Below are 21,468 nucleotides of genomic sequence, written 5' to 3' on the forward strand. Positions count from 1 at the left end.
CTTCTGGTCTTCGTTCCTTCATTCGATAATTACATTCATCTCAGGATCCAGGCGATTTCTACCCATTGTTCCAATTGTCATTCATTCTTTCCGTGCTGGACACCCTATTACTCAAGATGCTTTCCTCCATTTTGTACAGTGCAGCTCTACTGTCCCTCGCCAATGCTCACGGTGTTATTCTTGCTGCCCAGGGAGAGGCTGGGTCGCCACCCAGTGTTGGCTTCCAAGGTACAAAATTTCCAACATAGGGCGAAGTCGAACAACTGCTGACCATTTTCAGTCGATACCGCCATTGCGAGAAACTGCACGGGTATCAGTCCCTGCCAACAGGACACCACCATCATTCGTGACGCTGAAATTTCTGCGAACATTGTGAACGAGTGCGGGCGAACGGAGTTAACCGGCAACATTGATGTTGGAGAAAACACTGAGAATGCTCTCGCCGCTGGCGCAGTAACCAAGGTCAAAGCAGGCACCCTCATGACTGTGACCATTCATCAAGTAAGTCAATACTCGCATCTACGCTATTCTTCATGTGTTCATGCTAATATTATCAGGTCAACGCTGACGGAGCTGGACCATACACATGTGATCTCGATCAGACCAGTAAGTACAACCAAGGGATATCAAGTCCCAAACTCTGATCGAAGTCATAGGCAACGCCGGTATCATCTCACAAAACTTGACTGTAACCAACAATGTGCCTGGCGTCAACGGTCTTTCTCAAGGCAAAACACAAGACTTTAACATCACTGTTGCCATGCCATCAAACCTTGCGTGCACTGGAGGTATATTGGACCTCTTCTAGGCCCACAAGAGTATACTGAGTTTCTTTAGCATCCACTGGCAACATTTGCACAGTTCGCTGTCGCAACAACGCCGTCGCCGGACCTTTCGGTGGATGTTTTGCCGTCCAACAGACCGATATCACTCCTACCGCCAACTCCGCCAACCAGAGTAAGTAGTCCCGCTACCCGAGACCCTCCTATCCTATGAGCAGTTGTCCTGCTCTCAAACATCAACATGTAGAATGAATTTAATTTTACATCAACCCAAGTGCTCACTCTTCCACTTCCCTGTTGCATTTGATACTTCACCCTGCGGAACCACCCTGACAACCTTCAAGTCGCAACCGCACAAACCCTCGCGGATGTTACTGAGCAGATCGCTGAAAACAACGTCGACCTCCCTGTAGCCATCGCCGCGAACCAACAACAAGGAACAGCCGCACAAATTCAAGCTAACGAGGCAGTGAAAGGTATTTCCATTCTCTCTCTCCTTACACCTCCACATGCTAACACCCCCAGCGCTCCTCGGCGTCACCGTGACATCCAAGGCTGCCGCAGTCCAAACCCTCGCCGTCGAGAACGTCGGTGTCAACGCGGCCGGCGCTTCTGTCGCAACCTCATCCGCTACATCCAAGGCAAGCAAAGCCGCAAAGGGAGCCGGAAAGGCGACTGCCGCTACTGCTTCTACTCCTACTGCCACCGCAGCTGCTAAGAAAGGGAAGAACAACAACAAGCGAGAATCGGGCTTGAAATGGGCGAAGAGAGCACTGCTTGAAGAGTCGTTATAAATGGATACATGAAGACGGCGATACTAGATAGGCTATGTGCGGAGTAAATAGAGTGGAACAGGTGTTGGGTAGCTAGTTTCTTGTATCAATTTTGACTGCAATAATCCTTCCCCTTCAATGTTCCCCTTGGTGTGGGGCAATCGTCCCCTGCTTGATGCTACAAAGTCTAGTTGTCACGGCACATTGGCATAGCAAGACAGCCGAGACCTCTACACACACGTCTCCAAATTTTAAGATAACGTATAAAACAAACAGTGGATGACCAACGTCCCAGAACTCATAGTACAATCAAACACCTCGTAATGCTACAACTCCCGATTCTCCAGATCGCCATAGTTCAATTTCCTTGAAAATACCTTCATGGACCACCCACCTCCACATCCCGATCCGGCGTCTTGTACGTATTCTGCTTCACAAACCAGCACTCTTCAATATTTCGCTAGCTGCTGAAGCACATAACGCATGAAACATCCAACGTCTAACTTTCTCCTTCAAGTCCACCAAGAATATCCCAATCAAAGCCAATACAACCTCTTTCAAACTTGTAAACCAACTCTTGAATTCAAGCCCTTTCGCAGCTCTCTTTCTTGTTATGAGTTGGGTTAGAGTCAATTCGGGGCTAGTTGTTTTCGACATCACCACCTACGTAACAAATAATCCAAGAGCTTTGATAGCTCGCTTAAAGAAGTGAACCAAGAAGTTAGTCAGGAATGCAGTAAAGAATGCCCAAATGTGAGTATTGTTCTTTCTAGCTTCAATGACTTTCGCAAGGTTAGTGTACTTGAAGCCTGCTCACCAAAATAGCTAGTGGATTAAATCGCAGGCAAAACTGCAATGGCTATGATCAAAGCCGAATTTTTCGAGTATCTCGAACGGCCTTGCCAGTTCAGGGTACCGAGGGTCAACGTCCCAACAAGTATACATGGCTAATGCACCGATGAAAAAGGCAGTTATTGGACCCATTTGCCGGAACTTTGCGTGTAGATTCTTCATCCGGTGGAAGTTAGTTGCGGCACCGTAAACGCACGGAACTAGCAACATCCCCGTCCAACGATCATCACTACACACAAGTTTATGTCGGAGTTGGCTCACCACTAGCAATGACTTCAACTCCCCGTAGGTTTCGGCAGTGTCGAGGTTCTCGTCCTTGCGGACTTGAGGGCATCCGCGAAGCGCCTTCGAATCGCACAGCATTAGCACGACCCTCTCCAGCTCAATGGCACTGCGCCCACCTACCTTTTCGATATAACCCCTACTCTTTTCCACTCCTTCAGACCACTGTATTCCAGGTGCTTGGGCAGCTATTAGATTGTTTTCGAGGTTGTAGTACAATGGTTTTTGATACAAGTGTGCTCTAATCGACGACCTACCTTTCTGTCAGTACTCGGGTTGATTGTTCCAGTCGAGGTTGGGACAATGGTGAGGCCGTGGTTGTACTCGCTGGACCTGGAGCATGAGTGATACTGCTCAATCTCATTCATTGTACCGGACTTTCCAGGAATATATAAATATTCAGCAGAAGCTTGTACCAACAGTAGGAGGCGCTGATGGCAGGGAACAATGATGAGTGTAACATCGGTTAAATCAGCACAAGTAGGCAAAGAATAATTTTATAGACTGTAGCCGCCGTGTATACACACACGAGAACATTCCCACCGTTGAAAGCAGACATGCACAGCAAGTCAAGTCCAGGAACCGCACCCAATATTCATCTCTTCTCAACTGCCGAAAATCTGTCTCTGATCGCCATCGCACATAACTCATACCAAAGGAAGGGCAAAATGCAGATTAAACACACGCATGCTATGCACTCCTCTTCTCCACGCACGCCACAAGCAAAAGAAAATTCTTGTCTCGAAAATCCAAACAAGAACGCCCGCCCCATGCTTGTATCAGACCATTCCATGAGTGCACGAACGACAATTACGCAAAATAGGATTTCCATAACACGCCTTCCAAGTCCTCTAGTTGTTCTGGTGTGAAATACTAGTTCAGTTAGCAAAGATATGGCCTAGAGATAATAGGGGCAACGAACCTTCTGATCAGTAATCCAAGTATCCTGTCTCGTTTTCTTGAAATCCGCCAAGATGGTCTTGACTGTCTTCCCAATGGCACCTGCATCGTGGGCAGCTCGAGAGGCCAGTAGAGCCAGGATCTCAGGCATCCATTCCGGCGGTGGTGTCACGTATGGGAATGCGGTGACTAGAGCACCGAGACCCAACACTGCGGCATGGCGGCGGACGACTTGCTGGTTGTTATTGATGGGTGTGCTTGTTCCAGGTTGTTTCTTCGGCATCGGATTCTTCATCAAAGATTTGGTAAACTTGAGTTTGAGGTCAGACAAGATGTTGTTCCGGAGAGCGACGGGAGAGCAGCGGATCATGCCAGATAGAGTTGTAGCAGCCCCCGAGCGGACTTCGTGCTGAGTATCCTCAAGCATATCTGCGACAGCTGCAAACAGAGCCTCTTGTTGCTCGGGCTTGATAAGGAAGATGCGGCGGAAGTAAATGACTTGCATGTTGATCAGTGTTCGCAGACGCTGATGCCAAGATGTAGACACCTTGCCAATGCGAATGAGTGCAGCAATGAATTCGCCATCTTCTCCAGCGCGGAATGGAATATTGGGCAGGTGGCGGTAGACGAGGTAGGCGAGACGCTGAAGTTCTGGGTCTTCCTTTACATCCATCATATGAAGGAGTTGCTCCATAAAGACGTCTGGGAAAAAGTCCAGAAGCTGAGTACACTCGTAAGATTGGAGGGTAGTATCCAGCCACAAGAGCACAGTCTTGCTTCCCGAGGTGTAAGAAGACGGTGTTTGCTGGCCAGGACTACGTTCTCCGCGCCAAACCTCGAGACGATTGAAGACATCCTTGAGACTGGCGGAAAAATCTTCCGATGGTTCGTATGGCTTGATACCAATTGATGAAGAGGCTTTGTTTTCTTCCAACAGCGTCGAAACGTCCTTAAAGGCCTCGTAGTATCGTGTACGATAGATTGCAGCAAGCGTTCTTCCAATGGCTTCTCGAACAGCTTTGTACGGGTGATCGATATGTGCCAAGAAGTCCTCAAGGATTGGCTTTTCGGCGCGGAAATGCCAGCCAGCATCTTGGATTGCAAACTCCAAAAGTTGGACTTTGGAGCTTTCCTTGAATGCTGCATTCGAAGACATATCCAAACGGAATGACTCGAGTCTCTCAAAGATTTCTCGACACTGTCTCGGATCTTTTCCTCCGATGATCATATGCAGACAAGTCATCCAATATGTGAGGTTCTCTGGTGTCAGCCCGTCAGCAAAGACGTCTAACATGATTGGCACAGCATATGCCCAGATCTTATTGCGGATTTCGACCGGTCGTTCGAAGCCGCAGACAAGAAGTGCGGCGATAATCTCTGATGTAGCACGATGCTGATGCTTGTCAGTGCCATCCTCAAAAGTGGCTTTAATCAATTCCTTGATATCTTCGAAGGTGGCAGCTGTCATGCCGCTGAGGGTGAGGTCGAGAGTATGAATCAGCAGAGCGACATTGTGCACTCTGAACCGATCTGATGACGAATCGCGAGGCTCTTGCTTCATGTACCCGAAGAACTTCTCGTACCATTCTCGTGTCAACAAGCTTCCCATCTGCTTCCTGACCGAGTTCTCCAGCTCGTCGTAATCGGTGAATTCGAGAGGCCGGGCGCGGGTTGCCCTGAACTTCTTGCCCCACACGAGCCATCCAGGAAAGTCACGTTCGACAAAATATTCTGGAAGCTCTGGCTTCGAGAACCCTTGCAGGAACTCTTCGGTCCAATGTGGATTATCGGTTGGAACCGTGACCTCAATTCTGTTAACCGGATTTTCCTCTTCGCGAACAAATTTCTCAAGACTATGACTGTAGACAGCTCGAGTCTCGATATGGGAGAAGATTCGAATGAACGACTCAGCATAACTGCCTCGAAGTCCTGGGTGATCATCGATGGATCCCTTGACAGCTAACTCGACAAGAGGGGGGGGTGCGAGAGTCTGAATTCGAAGGCCGGCATTAAGGATGAAGATGGTGCATCGACCTGCGATCTTCCAGTGGGAATTCTTCGAGGTTTCCACAAGGCTTAAGGCCAATGACGCCTTCTTCTCTTCAACCTTGCGTCTTCGCTCCACGATAAACTCATGTCTAGACGTGATTTTTGGGCTATAATCATCTTTAGGCTCGAAGACATCAACCAAGACTTGATCGATGACGATGAAGTGCTCCAAAGACTTGCCGAACTCCATGAGCCCTCCGTATAACGCATTATTGCTAACCTTCTGGATTGATGGCTTGTCCACAGAAGCGGTCTTGATATAAAGTTCAATCATTTCCGGAGCGAAGCGCCAATCCTTGGAAATCGTCTTTGTAAGACTGCCATATAGCAATGTATACAAGGCACCTTTAATGCGGTCATAATCGTTCGTCTCCAAGGCCTGTCTGAACGTGCTCAAGAGTGGTCGAATGACGAGAGGACGACCACCAATAAGACTCTTTAGTGCAGACTCGAGAGCAGCTTGTGCATTGATGCGCACTTCGGTATACAAGGACACAGAGGATGCAGCTAACTCCAAGAGCAGCTTCTTGTCCAGCTCAGACTTGTGGCGGGCTGATGAGTTGTGTTTTGCACGTTGGAAGTGATATATCGATGCTCGCTTGACCAAGAGTGGCCTTGGATATATCTTCCGCAACCCACTAATTTTAAAGGCTCGAATATCAGCATCGTAGAGCTTGCTGACACGTTCAAGCATGTGGGCAGATCTCTCGTTGCCAACGTCCGTGATCCAAGTCCGGTATGTTTGGTAGAGAGCCGTGAAGCAAGCCACGTCATCCTCCTGGTGGGCACTTAGAAAATCGTGAATCTTTGACAAAAGCAGACCAATATCTTCCCGTAGACTATGAATATGTTCATATGTTGAACTGTTCTTCTCAAGGAGATATCCTGCACGATAGTGGAATTGAGGTCTGGTTTCCTCGTCTTCCGCTGCTTCGGCGAGTGGATTTTCCTCGTCTAAAGCATCGTCGCCATTCATGATAGCGTCACCATCAGCGTCTTCACCCTTATCTGACTGTCCAGAAGCTTTCTTGGGATCGAAAAGAGTCGCGATACCCGAGATGATGAGTCTCAACTGCGACAGATTCCTGGAAACTTCGTCCGACCACTCCTTATTCTTCCCCTTCCTACTAACAGACGGATTGTCGCTGATGAGATTACCGAGTCTTACGGTTGCAGTATTGACTTGAGATTCAAATAATTCCACTGCGAACTCGATCTCTTCAGTCGAGGGCTTGTGCCAGTTGATGGTCAGCTCAGTGGGCTTGATGGTCTTGCCCCAATCATCAACATCTAAACCTCTCTTGAGAACGTCCGGCTCGTACAAGGCACCGTCGACGGGATATATCAAGGTAAGATTGAGAAGCAAGTGATGGATGTAATTCGATACATGAATCGTCGGGATGCCTCGGCACTTCTCTTGCATGTACAGTGCAATATCGAACAACTCTTTCTTGTATGGCATAAGACTGTCCCCAACGTGGACTATGATCATGCTTAACATGCTGATATGCCAGACCAAGGCACGATCTCGAGGTAAGACATCACTTCCACTGCTCCTGTCGGACGCAGCCTCGTTGTAGTCGATCTCATTTCGAATGCCAACAATGAGCATGGGGACAAAGATCTTTAAAGTCTTTTCAGGATTGGCTTTGCACAACGAGTTGCAAATGAAAGCCATCGCATCTCGGGCCTGGTGAACCACATGGCCGCTGACAAAAGCAGCGACCTTCTCCAACGCCATGTCAAAAATCTCAGGTGAAAGGGACGCAAAGAGAGGTGTCAGCGCCGCTGGTAAAGTGTTGATAACGCTCTCTTCTGGTGACCCGGACCGTACTCGAGAAAGCTCGGGAAGATTTTCAAGGAGCGTGAAGACCTTGCCGAGCAAAGACAAGACGAACTCTCCGAAGCCTGCTGTGGACGAACGCACAATGTTGGCCTCATCCTCATCACTCAACTCTGTTCGATAGTCTATCTCAACGTTTGGACCTTCCCGCTCCATACGTTCCATCTCGCCTTGCACCCATTGTATTGCAAGTGAGGAGTCGTGGATTTCGTGGTGATCCTTGGTAAGATCAACAAAAGGTACGCAGTAGGCGACAGATTGTATGAAATTCAAGGTGTGTAGCGTCTTCGACAAATCATTGGCATCGATTCCGGGTAACGCCAGTGCTAGGAGTGCTGTGATATGACATCGCAGGCCTTTGTGTTTCGAAATGACGATGGCGGTCAACTGTAAACCACAAAGTGATGATTGAGTTCGGTGAACTTCGACCAATCCTTGCAATGAAGGATAGAATCGTTGCAAAGCTCCTGGGATGATCAAATGGGGTTCGAGGTAAGCTAGACCCTGTAACGTGCCGAAGTAGTAATTCAATTGTTTAGCTTTTTTGGAGAAGAGCCCCATGAACATGACCTCTTTCAGGCTCAGTACGAATCGTTTCTTCAATTCATCGTTGATCTGACGATCTGGTGGAGTATCCATCTCTCCGCTCCGCTCTCGGTTCCAACGCATGACAAAAAAGTCGACCAAATGGAAGACGATTTGTGCTAGCATATCCGTCCAAGCACCTTGGTTGGACGGGTGGAAAAAGGTATCGATAGATTGCATCAAGCCTTCCAAGTTGGAAAGAATTGACCCCGGCTTGTCGATGCACGATGGTGATAATGACATGACAATCCATCGAGCGATCGAGTATCCAGTTGGCGCCTTTTTCTTGTCTCGTTCAAGGAACATGCCAAGACCAGCTCCAAGATCAACCATCGTACTATAGGGCGAAGACGCTTGCCCAACAGGAATTTCAGTCAACCTCAACAGTGCGGTAAATATAAGATCAGATTGGTCTTTCGTGAAGATTCCAAATTCAGAAAATTGGACGTGTTCACTAGTCAACGAGTCTCGGGCGAGTCTTGAGAAAAGATCAAAGAAGATCATATCGAAAGCCTTGGATCGATTTACAAGTGACCATAGATGGAAGAAAGTGGGTAGGTAGTCTTGTGGTTGTAACTGATCTGGTTCGCTCGAGGCTGGGTGGGTAGGCATCAACATATTTAGAGCACCAACAACAATGAAGGCGCCAGAGACATCAGACGTGCTGAAATATGGTAGCAGCTCCTCCAACATAGCTTTTCTGTCTCGTGGATCGAAATACTGTGCTGCAAAAGTGCACATGTTGGCGATGTTTTTGTGGCTTCGTTTTCGACCGCTTTGTTGTTGTGCGGTCTCAGTTGGCAAGACGAGGCTTTTGAGGTCCTTCCACAAAGGCCTCCAATCGAGTATCAAATCATCTCCAGGCTTGAGGTAGTGCTTTTTCCTTTCATATGTTAGTTCAATTCTGAGATAAAAGATAAGAAGAAAAGGATGTTGCTTACTTCAGTAAGAAGCGAAACATGCTCTCAAATCTATCCGCAGCGACCCAATCCATTCCAGGAGCCAGAGAAAGCATGTAATACAAATGTACAAGCTTGATTCGTAGCTCCCGCGTGATCTCGAATTTGAGGTTAAGCCATGCCTTGAGCTCTCTAGTCCAATGGACCGCGCCTGGTTGTATGTCCTCTGCCTTGATCGCAATGTAAAGTTGCTTCAAAATCTCGTCCAAAGCTATATTTCTCTCCGATTCTTCTTCAACGCCGTACGGGAGTAATTGGAAGTAGGGGAAGGTTCGAGGCCGGTAGCGTTTGTCCCTTTCTGAACCTATGCCATTGGAGCTGAATCCAAGGCCGGGAGACGTTGCACGCGATATTGTGTCATTCGGGCCGCCATTTTGGAGGAGGTTCTGGAGTAACTGCACATGATTGCGACCATTCGTATAGCCTTCCTCCATGTTGCGAAGCTTTGCTTCTTGAGTCGGTGATGACTCTCTGGAGACTTTCAGCCTCTTGCGAGGTGGCTCTTGGTCTGCCATGTCGCTCAGGTTATTTTGGATTCATTGGAATAGCCATGTATGACCTCGGAAACGGGTGCAAAGTACCTGAAATGATGAAGTGCCACTTCCGAATGTGGAAGAAGCTCGCACTCTGGATTCTATCTCGCGACTCTTTCGATGGCAAATGCGAAGGGCAATACGCTAATCAGTTCTGTGTATGCCCGAAGGGTGTTGACAGTGCGATGATGTCGTTCTCATTAAAATGTTGAATAATTGGCAGGGCACTGGGAAGTCGGCTGAACAAAATCGACCTTGCATAGCTTTTTGAAGTCAACGCGGCGATGCAGCCTTGCCTCCTTGCTGACTGTACAATTTTACTCAGCTTCAAACACTGAAGCTGGCACGTGAGACGATGTCGAGTATTTCTTTATGCCAAAACAATTGCTTTTTATTTGTTGAAGTGAATTTGGAACACATTGTGAAATCGAGAATTCTGTTCTGATTTACTCACAGGTTTAAAGAGGGAAGGTTAATGCATTATCTGAGGTGGTTCCTTAGGCAAGCTAGCTACGCAAGTCGCCTCATTGCCTTACGTGCTCACTTCTTGCCTGCGGCGTCTCAAAAAGGAACATCAGATGGCAATGCCCACAACATTCCTGGGCATTCGGTGATTTTTTCTCTCTCGCAATCATGTGCAAAGTTATTTCATCCCGAGGCATTTTCCAGTTCCGGAACGAACCAATAACCAGGCCAATCCTAGTTTCTCTCTACCCCTGATATATTCTAGCTTTTGACCTTATGCTATTTGCTGTACAATCCTGCTAGCTGTTCTGATGAATCAAGCGGGAGGAAGGAAGGATGCAAATAGTCCTCCTTGAATGACAGAATATACAACCATAAATTTCACAATCCTGCCAACAAGCAATGCCTTCCCTTCCCGACATGAGCTGGCAACATACCACAACCAAACGGGGTACGCCGAAGAGATTCGTGTTATGATCTGAACGTGAGCCGTTGTGGAGGTAAGTAGTACTAGCATTAGCTGCGAGACTGCGAGGTTTCGGATGACTTGTAGCACTGGCCCTTGAGTGCTCTTGTGGACATTTTTTGAATTGTTAGGATTCTGTACCGACTCTCCTGGTAGAATTTTCAACGCCCACAACCCCGAGATCACCAAGATAGCAAACATAGGAGTGGCGAGAAGGAAGAGCGGGAGATTCGAAAATGTCCAGTATCGGAATAAGCCACACCGCCTGTATGTGTCAACAACTTGCAACTCGAAAAGTTTGAAGACATACCAGTAGTGGTCCTGGACGAAGGTATAGATACTTGGCAATGTCCTTTTACACCAAGTTCTCGTATTTATGCCCGAGTTTCCGCAGTATTCAGTGTATGCGATATACTGTGGTAGTAGAAAGCCGACAGCGACACACAATCCGCCCAGACCGGTTGCTATAAGCCGACGGAACGAGGAAACTCGAACGCCATGCTTCAAGCTCCATAATGTTCTGAGCGCCTCCTCAAGTAATAGTAGGCCATTAAGAATACCATTGCTTCGGAAAGTTGCAGCAATCCCGAAAAACACGCCAGAGAGCAGCACGAGAACGTCGTGACTCGCAGTCACGGGTCCATTTCCACCAAGACTCTTGGTAAATAGAAGACATCCTATAAAACTCAACAACGCACAAGAGCTCTCTGCATATGGAGCTGAGAGAAAAAGGCCGGCGGGTGAAATAATATGCAATGAAGCTGCCGTGAAGGCAAGCCACGCAGAAGGTTCAGCGAAGACAGCTGAAGTGAGCCTGAACAGGACAGGCACTGAGAGCAGGTGCGCAGTATGAGCAATTACAACTGCTATGAGCCCTTCTAGGTCATCATAGTGGGGTGTTCCCGCTTTCTCAAGTGCTGTTCCTGTCAGCGTTTTCCCTAAGACCACAGGAATCTCTCACCTGCAGCACACAAGGATATCAGGCTAGTAAATCCCCACCCGAACGCCCACTCCTGCTCAAAAACATAACCACGATCCGCTACTTTGACGAAGTATATAGCGTCCCATCTTGTCAACTTGCCGAGAATGTATTGGATAGGTGGTGGTAGCTGTCGGCCTTCAGCAGCGCTTGGAGAGAAGAGGCTGGCTGAAGTATCATAACCCGAGCCAGGACTAAGAACCGCGATGAGTAGCAAAAGGAGCTTCCATGTTGCAAAGAGAACGACTAGACTCCGAATTGGGCAATCGAGGGGCCGAGTCCATATTTGCATGATCGATGACGATAGGGAGGTCTCTCGTCTGCTTCCCGGCAGAGACATAAATCTGACCAAGTGTCGGTGAAGAAGTTCTGGCAAAATGCGTTCAATGCAAGTTTGGACCTTGCATAATCTAAACGAAGACTGGTGAGGCGAGAGCACTATTCTCTTTGTGCTAGGATCGTGTGGTCGAGAGACTGGATGAACAGCGGAAGCGTATTCGTGTCGCGTTTGCTCCGATTGGCTTGAGGGGAGGGGAGAAGTCGAGGAGAGAGAATGCATAATTCTGGGTCACGTGTTCCTCCTTTTACCCTTACCTATACTCTTCCCAGTACTGTAAAGGGCGTATCCCGCCTCGACCCGTGTCGTTTCAACCTCTTTCCATCAAGTAGCTGCTGTCCAAAATGCCAGGTTAGACTCTTCAAATCCTTGTTTGAATCTTTCCCAGATCAACGAATTACGCCCACAGAAATTGAAACATTCTTAGTCCTGCAGCTTTGAGTTCTTACGAATCAACCCACGCGCCTGCGGAGTCGCGGAGAGTTCAAGATCCCGAGTCCGAATTGTGCTGAACTGAGGGTGGGCTGCTTCTTCACCGGGAGAGGGTTATGCCCGACGGCCCCGGAAGAATCTAGGGAGAATGAGGAAATTGAGGATATCTGCTGATCCTCAGGGGCCGCCAATCCAGGATAATCAAGTGTTCAAGAGCATTTTATTTGTTCGAATTTTTTCATTTTCTGAGAAGGACCAATGGCTGGCTGCGCGTGAAAGCCCCGGCATTCCGAGTTGAAAAAGCTGCCCCTCTTGGCTGCAGGCCAAGCCAGCCGCAGCGTGGATCGTGGAGCGTTCTGCTTGCTAAATCCTGAGCAGTCCACCTTGCACCTTTTCCAAATCGCCGACTGCTCGGCGCTCGTACGAACCCACGAGTGCGGCGGTCCCCCCCTCCCCTCTCTTTCGCGCTCTTCGAGGCAGCAAGACATGAAGCTTCCCTTCAACACTCCTGGCGGCGCGGATTCGTGCAATTCTCCCGTGCTGACGAACTCGCAGCCAGCTAAATACCTGCTTCCCAAGGCATCCCTGAATATATTGGTCCCACCTCGACGCGCTGTGAGCCTCACTCCAGTCTGACCACGATCCGGCCATCCGAACCTCTTCTCTCTTCTCCAGCTTCTCGTTGGCTTCAGCGGTCTGGAGTAATCGAGTGTGCATCGTGTTGACAATTCGAATCCATTCGCTCCCCAAGTTACTTACTGTTCTCGCCTCAGTCTCCCCTCAACCCTGCACCGAGTCTCCGCTCTGTTTGCTCCAATGCACCCAACTTCCTGCGCTCTTCAACTTACCTTCAAATTTGATAACTTAACCGCGCATCCGCTCTGAATGGAAGGCGCCCCAAAGTCTGGGGCGTCACTTCCGTTCTTTGAACAGCCAAGATGTTCCTTCACTCAGGTAAAGTTCAACTCTTGATTGTAGAAAGACCGAGGCTAATAATATCCAGGTGCTGGTATGCACCGCCACGAGTATTCAAATCCTCCAACAGTTGACAATCGACGCAATTCTATTCCAAGACGATCACCGTTGACAAGAGCAGCGTTTTCAACACCTTTACCTCGCAAGAGTACCACTTATGAGATTCCTCGACCCATCCTCAATCGAGCTGCGAGACCACTGTCAGATATAATACCACGCACCAGCGAGCCTGTTGTACGATTCCAACAACCCGAAACGGATACTATGAGCGAAGATGGCAGGTCTTTGGCGAACTCTGAGACCAGTGAAGTTACTGTTAGTGGTGGAAGACGGCGAAGACGTTCGACACGATCAAGCACGACGTATTCAATTGCCCATCCAGCTCCTACCTTGACCCAAAAACAGAAGCTGTTACAAATCCGGCCCAAACTATTACTTCAATTACAAAAGCTGTCGGCAGATTGCAGACCGAAACCTGCCCTGGATGTCCTCCCTTCTACTGTTGTCGTTCCACGGTTAACAAAAAAGTTTCCACGTATGTTCAAAGGCAAGGCGGAGCTTGGACGTCATGATGTGATGGTTGTGAAGAGTGAAGAGTACGATGCAGTCGATGATGGTATAAGTGAGGGAAGTGATTCTGATGAGGACGGACTGGTGAACAGAGATTTAATTGCTGTGATCTGCCAGGCCCGGAAAGATTCTGGGGGTTCTTATGGGAAGGCGGAAATAGTGCTCAGCGATGGGTCTGTATGGATGGCTACCCCTTTACCAAATGGATTATATGAATTCGTCACTATCGATGAGCATGGGAACGAGACGACCGCTCGTTGGGTTAGGAGAAGCCCGAAGCCCAGGAACACCGATGCAGTAGATCCCGCTACCGGTAACAGTGAACTCAAGTTCACGTTCAGCATCCTAGATCCAAATACACGACGCCATCCGATTCTATCGTCCCTCACGCAGAACAAGCTGGATATACCAGATTATTATACGTCTGTCTCCTCATCTGCCGGCAAACATCCTCCTACATCACCACGGGCCTTTCCCGGAGAGCCGGATCAACCTTTCATGGATGGCGAACCTCCATCAGAGCGGACTACGCACGCCGTTGATGAGAATATGAAGACTTTGATTCAGATTACAAGTGTTTGGGTGGCCTTGCGCGAGGGTTGGTCACCCTACTTCAAATACAATTCTGCCTCGACCGCAACAGCAATACAACCAACAACACCAGGGGCCAGGGTCAGATCAATGTCATTGACTCCTGACGCCAGCCGCCCCAGCCCAGTGGCCACGTGCGCAAGTACTCCTGAATCTAGCCACAGCACTTTTGGTCTCGGTGGTAGAATCAGGCGACAATCTTGCAAAGCCAGCTCTGTGAATGGGGAATCACCTCAGCAGGAGCGATCGAACGGACCAAAAAGAGCTGTATCGGCTGGTACCGCCTTCATGCAACGTGCGGCAGCACGTCGAGCTGGCAACGCTCCAAGCACCGTAGCTTCCGATAGTGAGGGAGAAAGCATGATGGGCCCCCCAATCCGTGCCGCCACCGAGAACTCCAATGGCACTTTTTCAAACCCTGTCTCAACGCCGCCTGGCAGTCTTGTTCTTCCTGGTTCGTCAACAGCCAGCCCTGATACTCCGACGAAGCCGCAAAGGCGCGTACAGTCTGCCTACATCCCAACCAGTGCGTTGCAAAATAGCTATACTTATGAGCAACCTGGGAGGAACAGCATGTCAATCACGAATGGGCAGACGACTCCGGATTCGCTTGAAAAGCCCCCCAAAGTTGGACGGTGGAAGACCATCATCAATCTGTTCAGGAGAACAAACTCCACATCACCCAGCAACTAGAGTCGGGGAGGAAACCGCCTGGCTTGTATCACTACGTCTTATTCATACTGTACAGCCTTTGAAATCCTCCCTTCGGAGGGCTTGGATTTTGTTTTGTGGATGGGAAATTACGAGAAATCGCCTAGGTAAAGGAATACTGGGGGGCTGGGTATTGAGTTAACCCACATAGGAGTTATGGGACCTATTGTAATGTAAAGATAGTAGTTATCTTTGGAACCGGTTTTAGCTGGTGGCAGTGATGGAAAGAAGCAATTCATTTCACCGATCAAATTTGTCTCCTCGCCTCGTGACAAGATGAAGACGCTTTATGGTACAGAACACATGAGGATCATTACAGGGCGCCCCCAAGCTTGTTTCCAGCTATCAAAAATAGATAGGTGGCTCCAAAACAGGTTGGAGCTCTGGGAATCCTTGCTTCCAAGGGCCCAGGCTCCCACGTGTGTGGTTTAAATTATCCAGACGAAAGTGCTAAGCTAGCTCTGACATCCACGCAAACGGCATCATCCCAACTATCAACATCGCCAGAAAAAAAATTCACACCCACATAAAGTGAAGTAAAATTCCAATAGTTGCCTTGCTAAATGTTTCCTTTTTCGTTCACCTTTCAGGCCCAAGACGCGCTAAGGTCAAGCTCGCTTCGCGTAAAATCATCAATGAACGAGACCTCCGTCACACCTAAAAATCTCTTCCTCCCATCAACAACCAAATTCGACCTCTCCATAGATTATGTTTGGATAGAGTGCAGATTCTACTACAGCACGCAGTTCTGGAGCTTCAGAACCCTCCTTGCCGGCAAGAGGACAATGCAACTGCGTGTGCAGATGGTTTTCAAGCACATCAAGTACCCCCAACGCCGGATCGTCTCCCTCGGAGCAGATCAATCGTCGTCGACCACATCCAGCGGAAGCCACCAACATGTGGCAAAATAATGGATTTGGCGGTAATGGCCAGTTCCCGAATGGCTTCAACAACCAAGAAAACTTCCCGCCCTCTCCTTTTGGAGCTCCCCCTGGCCAAGGTCTGGCAGGTGGACAGTACTTCCCAACTCAGCGAAATATGCTGCCATATGAAGATAGCAATGGAGAAGGCTTCATGAACAATGATTTCCAACCTGAAGTTGGCCTCTACAACGAAGGAGCTTTCATGCAAAATCAGTTCATCAATGCAAATCCCCAGGTATGTGTCGGGGAGCCCGACCTCGTTCTCGCAGGCCCTGCAACGGCGAGAGATTCATTGTTCCTGAGAAGTATTTCAAACATTTGACATACTTGACACATTACAACATCTTACTGACATTTCTGTGTGTGCCAGTTCTCCCCTTCGCCCTTCAACCAGCCCATAAAAGCTAACCCAGCACCCCCTCGACCTGTTACGCAGATAAACGCCAGGGCCGCAGAACTGAAGGCCCAACTTCTGAAGGGACGGGAAGGACGAGGTGGCTCGTCTACTCCACCCGCTGGCACAACAGGACTAGCGACCAAACCCGCAGTTCGCGTTGAAAATTCAAGCTTGTTGCGTGGATCCCCAAAGATACCCATAGGTGCAGAAAAGCAGGAGCAGGAGCTGAACGTCAACGATTTGATCTCGCAATATTCGGAATCAAAGCCAGCTGCGAATGCAAGTGTAAAGCAGGAAAAGACTCCCAACACTCCGAGCATTTCTGACAACCAGCGAACTCCGAAACAGCCAGATTCCACCGCGAAGTCGCAAGCACCTTCGTTAGGAAGCCCTACGAAGGTTACAACGCCAGCCCAACATGGAAAGCAGCTGGGCCCTATCATCAACGGCAAGGCTCTTGGCAGCAGGCATCATAGCAATGGATCTGTCTCGGAGGCTTCTGAAGGCGAAATACGTGAAGATGCACCTACAAAATCGATACAGCCTCCGAAGCCAAAGGAAACACCAATCGACCCAAAGAAAAGCAAAGGTGATGAACAGCCATCTCGCAATCCTCGGGATGATCAAGCTCCCAACCCGACATACAATCGTGGTCCAAGAGACGATTCTCCGCCGCGTCGACCGCCGCCAACCAACCCAAAAGCTCAACTTCCACCACGAATTCGAGATGATAGGCGTGATTCCTTTGATGCGCGGTCAGATCAGCGATATCAGCCAGACTACAAAAGTGAAAGAAAGCAATATCCTGAACCGGACAAGAGAACATATATGCGCCGAGATTCTCGGGACGAAGAATATCGCAGAGCTGAGCTGATTGCCGAGTCGCCGCGAGAAGATTACAACAGACAAACTCGAGAGCGAGAACAAAAACCTCCCATGCTCAATGACTTATTACCTCATGACGACGACCTGAGAGAATGGTTAGTTATTACTGGATACCACAATGCGCCGTACAGAAACAAAATTCTCAACCGAAGAAGAGCAATTGCGGCATTAGATGCACAAAGAGACAAGCTCCTTGCAGAAATGGAAGCCGAAGAACGTGGAGGTCTTCCAGTTGCAATTGGAGGCCAAACACCAGCTCCATCCATGTTACCACCGCCGATTCCTAACAAAGTACAAGTAGGGGGCAGAGCCGAGCCTCCATTGACGTCAGCAGGAAACTCTACGATAGACACTCAACGTGATCGAGTGGTTTCTAACAAGCGTCCTTATAGCGATGTCCAAGACCCACGGGATGAACCTTTCGGGGGAAAAGTTGCTCGCATCGATGATCGACCTTACAACCAGAGAGTCAAGGAAGAACACGACCCGGATTTCCGCCGTCTGCGAAACAAGGAAGACGATGATGACTACCGTCCCCGTTCCAGTGGTTTCGAAACTGCGCGCCGTTCATCCATCGACCTTCGAGATGATAGATACGCTGTCAGAGGTCGCAGCCGAGAACGCGAGATGTCTCCTGGCCGTCGAGCTTACGAAAGCAGACCATCTGCTCGATCTCGCCCTTATGACGAAGATCCCCCTTACCGTGACGATCGTTCCCACGAGAATCGAGGAGCTTACAGAGGTCGCGGCTATGATGCCAACTTTCGAGGTCGTGGTCGTGGAAGAGCCCGTGATCCATATGACCGTCTCCCCCAGGATCTGGATGCGAAGTACGAGCCCAATTTCGGTTCGAGGATTGCAAACGGTAGACCATACAAGGATTCAAAGGGCTTTGATAGAGGTGGCAAAGGAGGTCCGTGATTACGCTCCCCTTGTCAGATCATTTTCACACCGATGTTGGACTTCGTTTGAGTAGTACTACATACCTGGCCATTACTGGATCGGAGAACCTTCTTTGTTCGATTATTAATACGATGTCATGAGATGTGAATTTCCGATTTTGGCCCACTTTTGTGATTTTGTTTCTTGTCAAGTGATCTTCTCTTGATTTTTTTACCTGTTGACTTTTATACAGACACTCGTTATTTCATAGTTAAGTCCTTCAACGAGGAGAACGTCTTGAATTGCATACAAGATGTAAGTCCTCTATCTCCCTTGGCCACTCCTCACGCTCTACTAAACCTTCAGTCTATATGGACTACACAAGTTCAAAACGGTAGCGTCTTCAAAGAAGCTTTCGAAACATGTAGGAACGTCATCCTCGTCTTCTCAATCAACAAAAGCCGCGCATTTCAAGGCTACGTAAGTCCCCTCCTCTCCCCTGCCAGTGAAATATTGCTACTGAACCTTAATTCCTCAAAGGCGAGAATGGAGTCCCTCCCAGGATCAGTCCAAGTTCCCGAGTGGCAAAAAGCAATCAATTGGGACACAGCCGGTGCCTTCAAAGTTCGGTGGTTGGTCATCTGCGCTACGCGCTTCCATCGTATCGGTCACTTAAAGAATGCCCTTAATGATAATCAAGCCGTGCTGATTGGCAAAGATGGCCAAGAGATTGAGGAGAATTGTGGGAGGGGCCTTGTGGAGTTGATTGATGAGGAGTGTGAGCAAGCACTGGGTGGTGAGGAGTGGAAGTTTGCGGATTGTTATTGACAGCTATATGCTGGCACCATACGTTGCTCAAATAGAGCTTGAGAGTGGTGGAGAAGTGAGCGGAAATGTGCTGTTATATGGAGGTACAGTGTACAAGGTACATAGCAAAATAGGTGTGCTTGAGGCGATAAGATGGCGATCCTTTCTCGTTATGAAGGTTAAGACACTTAATACAACAATTTAATTCTCGGCTTCTCCTGTCTTTCTCGAGGTGGTCTTGGCTTCAGATTCCGCGACTTCTAAATTCCAAACACCCTTTGAGCATATCATTGTCGTAGTCGGCAAGTCCTTCCTATGATGTGACGTTCATCCAATAAGGTCTTATCAAAAGTGGGGGGAGGGGAATGGAGGGGGCTTTCTCAGTACTGGATGCATATCTCTGTTCCATCATTAAATCGTTTCACCTCAAAAACTCCATTGTCATCACAGGCAATGGATGGGCGTGGCCTTGAGCCAGGCAGCAAGAAGCAACGCTCCTACGCTGGTTGCTCACGCTGCAAACGTCGCCGTCAAAAATGTGACGAGAAAAAGCCTCAGTGTCGAAGGTGCTTTGAAGCTGGGTCTGAGTGCGAATACTCGGTAAGATTACGATGGGGCGGACGGACTTTTGATCGGTCGAGATTTGGGCATTGCTTAAAAGGAAGTGTGAGGAAGACGGCGAACTCTCCGGATGGATTTGTGTACGCTGCTTCTGGAGTTCCACTGACAGTTCCACAAGAACTACCGGTGTTTCCGTCTCTTTCGGCAACGGAAACAGGATTGCTTTATCATTACACCGAAGAAGCGTCAAGGATTACTTGTTGTGGTTCCCATGTTCAGAAGGAGCTTTGCCAGTTGATTCTTCCAATGGCCGTCGGATTTCCTGCACTGATGAACGCAACTTTGGCCTGGGCTGCAATGCACAGTGTCGCATTTCAAGGGCAAGTCAATGGGATTTCCGATCCAATTCGGTTTATTGCTGGTCTCAAGGCGAGGAGTATCGAGCATCTTCGACAAGGGCTCCAGAAGCCGGATATGGAGCATTGCGATGCTCTCCTTGCAACAGTCAGAACTCTCTGCCAGTGCGAAATTCATTCCGGAAGTGATCAATCTAGTGCTTGGCGTGTCCATATCAAAGGAGCCAAGGCATTGATGAATGCCATTGACCGGTCTCAACGTGGAAAAGGAGCTCGACCGAGACTCCTTTATCGGTGGTACGCTGCCATGGATTCCTTGGCAATGTTGGCCTCATGTGGAACAACGGTTATGATCGAGGCAGGAGATGGAACATAGTAAGTCCCAGCTTCTCGGTGTAGTAATACCTTTTGTAGCAATGCCCGGAGCTCCTGGAACTTTCTACTGCCGCAATCGCCTGAAAGAAACCTGCTTACTCCAATTTCTTGGGAATAGGTGCTTCCCTGAAGACAGCGATGGCGTCTCAGCCTATCTGGATGATTATAACGGATATTCGACGGAGCTTTCACATGTGATCGGGGAGATTGGAACGGCGGTGGGAGCAGTGAGCCAGGGTGCTTCATCGTCAGAGCAAGCAGACCTGCTTGAAGGAACCATCTTCACCATCATGGAGCGGGAGAACAATTTGGAACCCGTTTTCTATCCCGGCGTGGTTGAGAGGCTTACACCACAAGCTATCCGGGAATATTCGTTGTGCAATCAAGCATACCAGCACACGGCGTTGATCTATGTCCGATGGCAATTACGGGGGTTCTCTAGGGATGCAGCTGATATACAGCACTCAGTGAGAAAGATCATTGAATGCGCCAGTGCCATTACCCCATCGTACGGACTTTCACCAGCTATCGTTTTGACAACGCCGTTGTTCACTGCGGGTTGTGAAGCATTAGGAGAAGACAGAGAAGCCATTCGACGGTTATTGAACCAGCTTTATGAACTACTGAAAATTCGGAACATCAAGCTTGCGCTCGAAATCCTGGAAACTTTCTGGGCGGATGAAAATACGAACGGAGATCTGGGAATGCTTCTGTGTTAGTATCACATCACTTGCATTTCCCATTCAAGCTAACACATTGTTCCAGGTCAAAAGAACTGGAATTTTATTCCTTACTGATGGGATTTCCAAACTCTTTTGGGGCAATCACTAGCTTCATTGTACCAAGTACTTTTGGAGATTCGAGTCTGAAGTCCAGGGCCCGAATGTTCCGAGGCCGCTGTTTATATATGCTAAGGAACAAAGAAACGACTTAATTTCAACAGAACGTATATGCCTACGTTATCTTTCGCTCTGACGTCCCCGGTCGAGATCATTCATCTGATATCAAACTATCTCCCAGTAGTTCGCCCCACAAGTCCCTGAATCTGCCTAGTGTCTCCTGGAGTTCCTCGTTCGGGACTAGCGGCCTCTCACCCCACCATTGCCGTTGGCCGGGCCGCCGCCTCCACAGCTGTCACTGCATACCATTTGGTCCGGTTCATAAAGATGCCACGCCAGGAGGATGGAGCATGACCGCT

The 21,468-nt window shown here is 48.8% G+C and overlaps 7 protein-coding genes across 7 annotated transcripts; 3 read left to right on the forward strand and 4 right to left on the reverse strand.

Moving 5' to 3' along the window:
* Positions 1 to 116: 116 nt before the first annotated feature.
* Positions 117 to 1,576, forward strand: K444DRAFT_630797 (uncharacterized protein; the record flags this gene model as incomplete). The annotated part of the gene is made up of 7 exons (XM_024883263.1): positions 117 to 228; positions 281 to 501; positions 558 to 606; positions 657 to 788; positions 838 to 957; positions 1,127 to 1,258; positions 1,308 to 1,576. 7 exons carry the CDS (start codon positions 117 to 119, stop codon positions 1,574 to 1,576), a joined length of 1,035 nt encoding a protein of 344 aa, XP_024736083.1.
* Positions 1,577 to 2,380: 804 nt separating this feature from the next.
* Positions 2,381 to 3,057, reverse strand: K444DRAFT_725196 (uncharacterized protein; the record flags this gene model as incomplete). Its single annotated transcript, XM_024888643.1, has 3 exons — positions 2,381 to 2,752; positions 2,813 to 2,854; positions 2,947 to 3,057. The coding sequence occupies 3 exons, from the start codon at positions 3,055 to 3,057 to the stop codon at positions 2,381 to 2,383; spliced, it is 525 nt and encodes a 174-aa protein (XP_024736084.1).
* Positions 3,058 to 3,499: 442 nt separating this feature from the next.
* On the reverse strand, positions 3,500 to 9,459 carry K444DRAFT_531638 (putative proteasome activator complex subunit 4; the record flags this gene model as incomplete). The annotated part of the gene is made up of 3 exons (XM_024875007.1): positions 3,500 to 3,562; positions 3,612 to 8,949; positions 9,008 to 9,459. 3 exons carry the CDS (start codon positions 9,457 to 9,459, stop codon positions 3,500 to 3,502), a joined length of 5,853 nt encoding a protein of 1,950 aa, XP_024736085.1.
* A 540-nt stretch (positions 9,460 to 9,999) lies between these two features.
* On the reverse strand, positions 10,000 to 12,120 carry K444DRAFT_613973 (glycosyltransferase family 76 protein). The gene is made up of 3 exons (XM_024880446.1): positions 11,451 to 12,120; positions 10,800 to 11,406; positions 10,000 to 10,754 (listed from the first exon to the last, which is right to left on the reverse strand). The coding sequence occupies exons 1-3, from the start codon at positions 12,025 to 12,027 to the stop codon at positions 10,340 to 10,342; spliced, it is 1,599 nt and encodes a 532-aa protein (XP_024736086.1). The 5' UTR covers positions 12,028 to 12,120; the 3' UTR covers positions 10,000 to 10,339.
* Positions 12,121 to 13,024: 904 nt separating this feature from the next.
* Positions 13,025 to 15,213, forward strand: K444DRAFT_426637 (uncharacterized protein). Its single transcript, XM_024872743.1, has 2 exons — positions 13,025 to 13,191; positions 13,241 to 15,213. Exons 1-2 carry the CDS (start codon positions 13,176 to 13,178, stop codon positions 15,064 to 15,066), a joined length of 1,842 nt encoding a protein of 613 aa, XP_024736087.1. The 5' UTR covers positions 13,025 to 13,175; the 3' UTR covers positions 15,067 to 15,213.
* Positions 15,214 to 16,248: 1,035 nt separating this feature from the next.
* Positions 16,249 to 17,040, reverse strand: K444DRAFT_426740 (uncharacterized protein). Its single transcript, XM_024872744.1, has one exon. It carries the CDS (start codon positions 16,845 to 16,847, stop codon positions 16,353 to 16,355), a length of 495 nt encoding a protein of 164 aa, XP_024736088.1. The 5' UTR covers positions 16,848 to 17,040; the 3' UTR covers positions 16,249 to 16,352.
* A 1,677-nt stretch (positions 17,041 to 18,717) lies between these two features.
* Positions 18,718 to 21,067, forward strand: K444DRAFT_643848 (uncharacterized protein; the record flags this gene model as incomplete). The annotated part of the gene is made up of 4 exons (XM_024884899.1): positions 18,718 to 18,949; positions 19,556 to 20,270; positions 20,407 to 20,984; positions 21,036 to 21,067. 4 exons carry the CDS (start codon positions 18,718 to 18,720, stop codon positions 21,065 to 21,067), a joined length of 1,557 nt encoding a protein of 518 aa, XP_024736089.1.
* Between the last annotated feature and the right edge of the window lie 401 nt (positions 21,068 to 21,468).

The sequence above is a fragment of the Hyaloscypha bicolor genome (genome assembly GCF_002865645.1).
Source record: "Hyaloscypha bicolor E unplaced genomic scaffold K444scaffold_87, whole genome shotgun sequence".
NCBI classification, from domain to species: domain Eukaryota; kingdom Fungi; phylum Ascomycota; class Leotiomycetes; order Helotiales; family Hyaloscyphaceae; genus Hyaloscypha; species Hyaloscypha bicolor.